The sequence below is a fragment of the Nanorana parkeri genome, unplaced genomic scaffold (genome assembly GCF_000935625.1).
Source record: "Nanorana parkeri isolate BGI_ZX_2015 unplaced genomic scaffold, ASM93562v1 scaffold3614, whole genome shotgun sequence".
NCBI classification, from domain to species: Eukaryota; Metazoa; Chordata; class Amphibia; order Anura; family Dicroglossidae; genus Nanorana; species Nanorana parkeri.
Genome location: NW_017309882.1, coordinates 33,901 through 35,686, shown reverse-complemented (window position 1 = coordinate 35,686; position 1,786 = coordinate 33,901). Strand labels below are relative to the sequence as shown.

General features: G+C 54.4%; 1 protein-coding gene across 1 annotated transcript in view; it reads right to left on the bottom strand.

Annotated features, from left to right (window-relative positions):
• LOC108803336 (vitamin D3 hydroxylase-associated protein-like) overlaps positions 1-1,786 on the bottom strand; it is a gene marked incomplete at its 3' end in the record, with an annotated part of 18,298 nt that overhangs the window by 5,576 nt on the left and 10,936 nt on the right. The window contains exon 10 of the mRNA XM_018575183.1: positions 215-314. Coding sequence (XP_018430685.1) covers positions 215-314 — 100 coding nt within the window. The remainder of the gene's footprint in view (positions 1-214; positions 315-1,786) is intronic.

Below are 1,786 nucleotides of genomic sequence, written 5' to 3'. Positions count from 1 at the left end.
CCCCCCTCCCATCTGTGACACTGCTGCTGCTCCATCCCCCCCCCATCTGTGACACTGCTGCTGCTCCATCCCCCCTCCCATCTGTGACACTGCTGCTACTCCATCCCCCCTCCCATCTGTGACACTGCTGCCATTCTATACCCCATTGATGGCAGTGAACGGTGCTTGGTTGCTATGGGTTACTTTCAGTCATCATGATAAGAGATCTGCTCACCACAGGCCGCATGAAGAAAGCAACGATCTTCTTCACAATGGCCGGAGTCCTCCAGAGCAGGAGCTGCTGCTTCAGATTCGGATCCACCACGTCCGGCTTACTGCGAGGAAGAGACACGCAGCGTACTGACACGCAGCGTACTGACACGCAGCGTACTGACACGCAGCGTACTGACACGCAGCGTACTGACACGCAGCGTACTGACACGCAGCGTACTGACACGCATCGTACTGACACACAGCGACTGTTAAAGGCATAGTCCAGCAAAATCCAGCCCCCCCATTGTGTCCCGCGTGTGTCCCGCGTGTGTGCCGCCACATCATACAGTTGTGATAAAATGATTGATCCCCCAAATCAGGTTTATTGGCAGAATTTACAGACTTTCAAACCAATAAAAGTGATTGGAATGGGTTCTGAAGGCCCGATGGTGACACTGTGGACGGGGCACAAGATGGAAGCCATCAATGGCTGACCCCCCTCCAGTGACTGCAGAGGACTTGGTGGCCCCGGGCTCTCAGGGGTCCCTCTGCACAGTAAGGTTTCCACCATCACTGACCCAGAACCACAAGACAAGTCGCCTCCAATGTGCTCCGCGGAGCGGCGACACAAAACTGGACCGATGCGGCCCGATGGATCAGCGCTGTGTCTGGAGGAAGAAGAATGAAGCATGGTGGTGGCTCGGCGACGCTCGGGGGCCCCTCTGCATCCTCCGGAAACCTGCAGCATGTGGAAGCCAAGATGGATTCATAGACGTGTCAGGAGACCCTCGGAGAAGACTTGGATCTCATCGGACCTTCCAACAGACCTCAGATTCCACCAAGACCTGGTTGCAGAAGAAGTCCTGGAAGATTCTACAGTGGCCCCCACCAGGGCCGGATTTCAACCCCATAGAACATCTCTGGCGGGATTGGAAGGAGGAGGTTGCAGCAAACCTGAGAACAATAGTGAACTGGATTCCTCAGGAAGGAGGCCAGAAGCCGGCGTCTGATAATCATCTCGTCTGCAGCAGAAGGAGCTCAACTAAGGACTAAAGATGTCCGCCATGAGGGAGACTGAACCCTGGTTCACACCGGAACGTTCTGTGGCGGGTTCTACGCTCGACGAACGCTCTACAAAACGCTCGAACATCTAAATCGCATTGTAGTCAATGGTCTGGTTCCCACCTCGGCGTATTTCCGCCCGTCCCTAACGCGTTACAAAACGGCCCGCGCCTGGAAAGGTCCCGGGACTACTTTGGGCCGTTTTGTTGCGCGTTTCCATTGGGATACAGCCAAGTAGCCTTTGGAAACGCGCGACGGTCGCGTAACTTTTTTTACCGCGAATCGCGCATATGCAATACGCCGAGGTGTGAACGAGACCTTATACTGATATGACACACACATGTACAGCGAGGAGGATGATGATTGGCTCCCCGGCAGATGACAGAGACATGAAGGTCCAAAATTTGTATCATCGGAGACAGAATATCCACCAACCCCCAGAGAGGTCACATGACACAAATGTTATACATGGAGTAATTGAACCGGAACCCTTGTTGGGGAGCACAGAGGTGAGACGTTTCCTGGGGGGTCA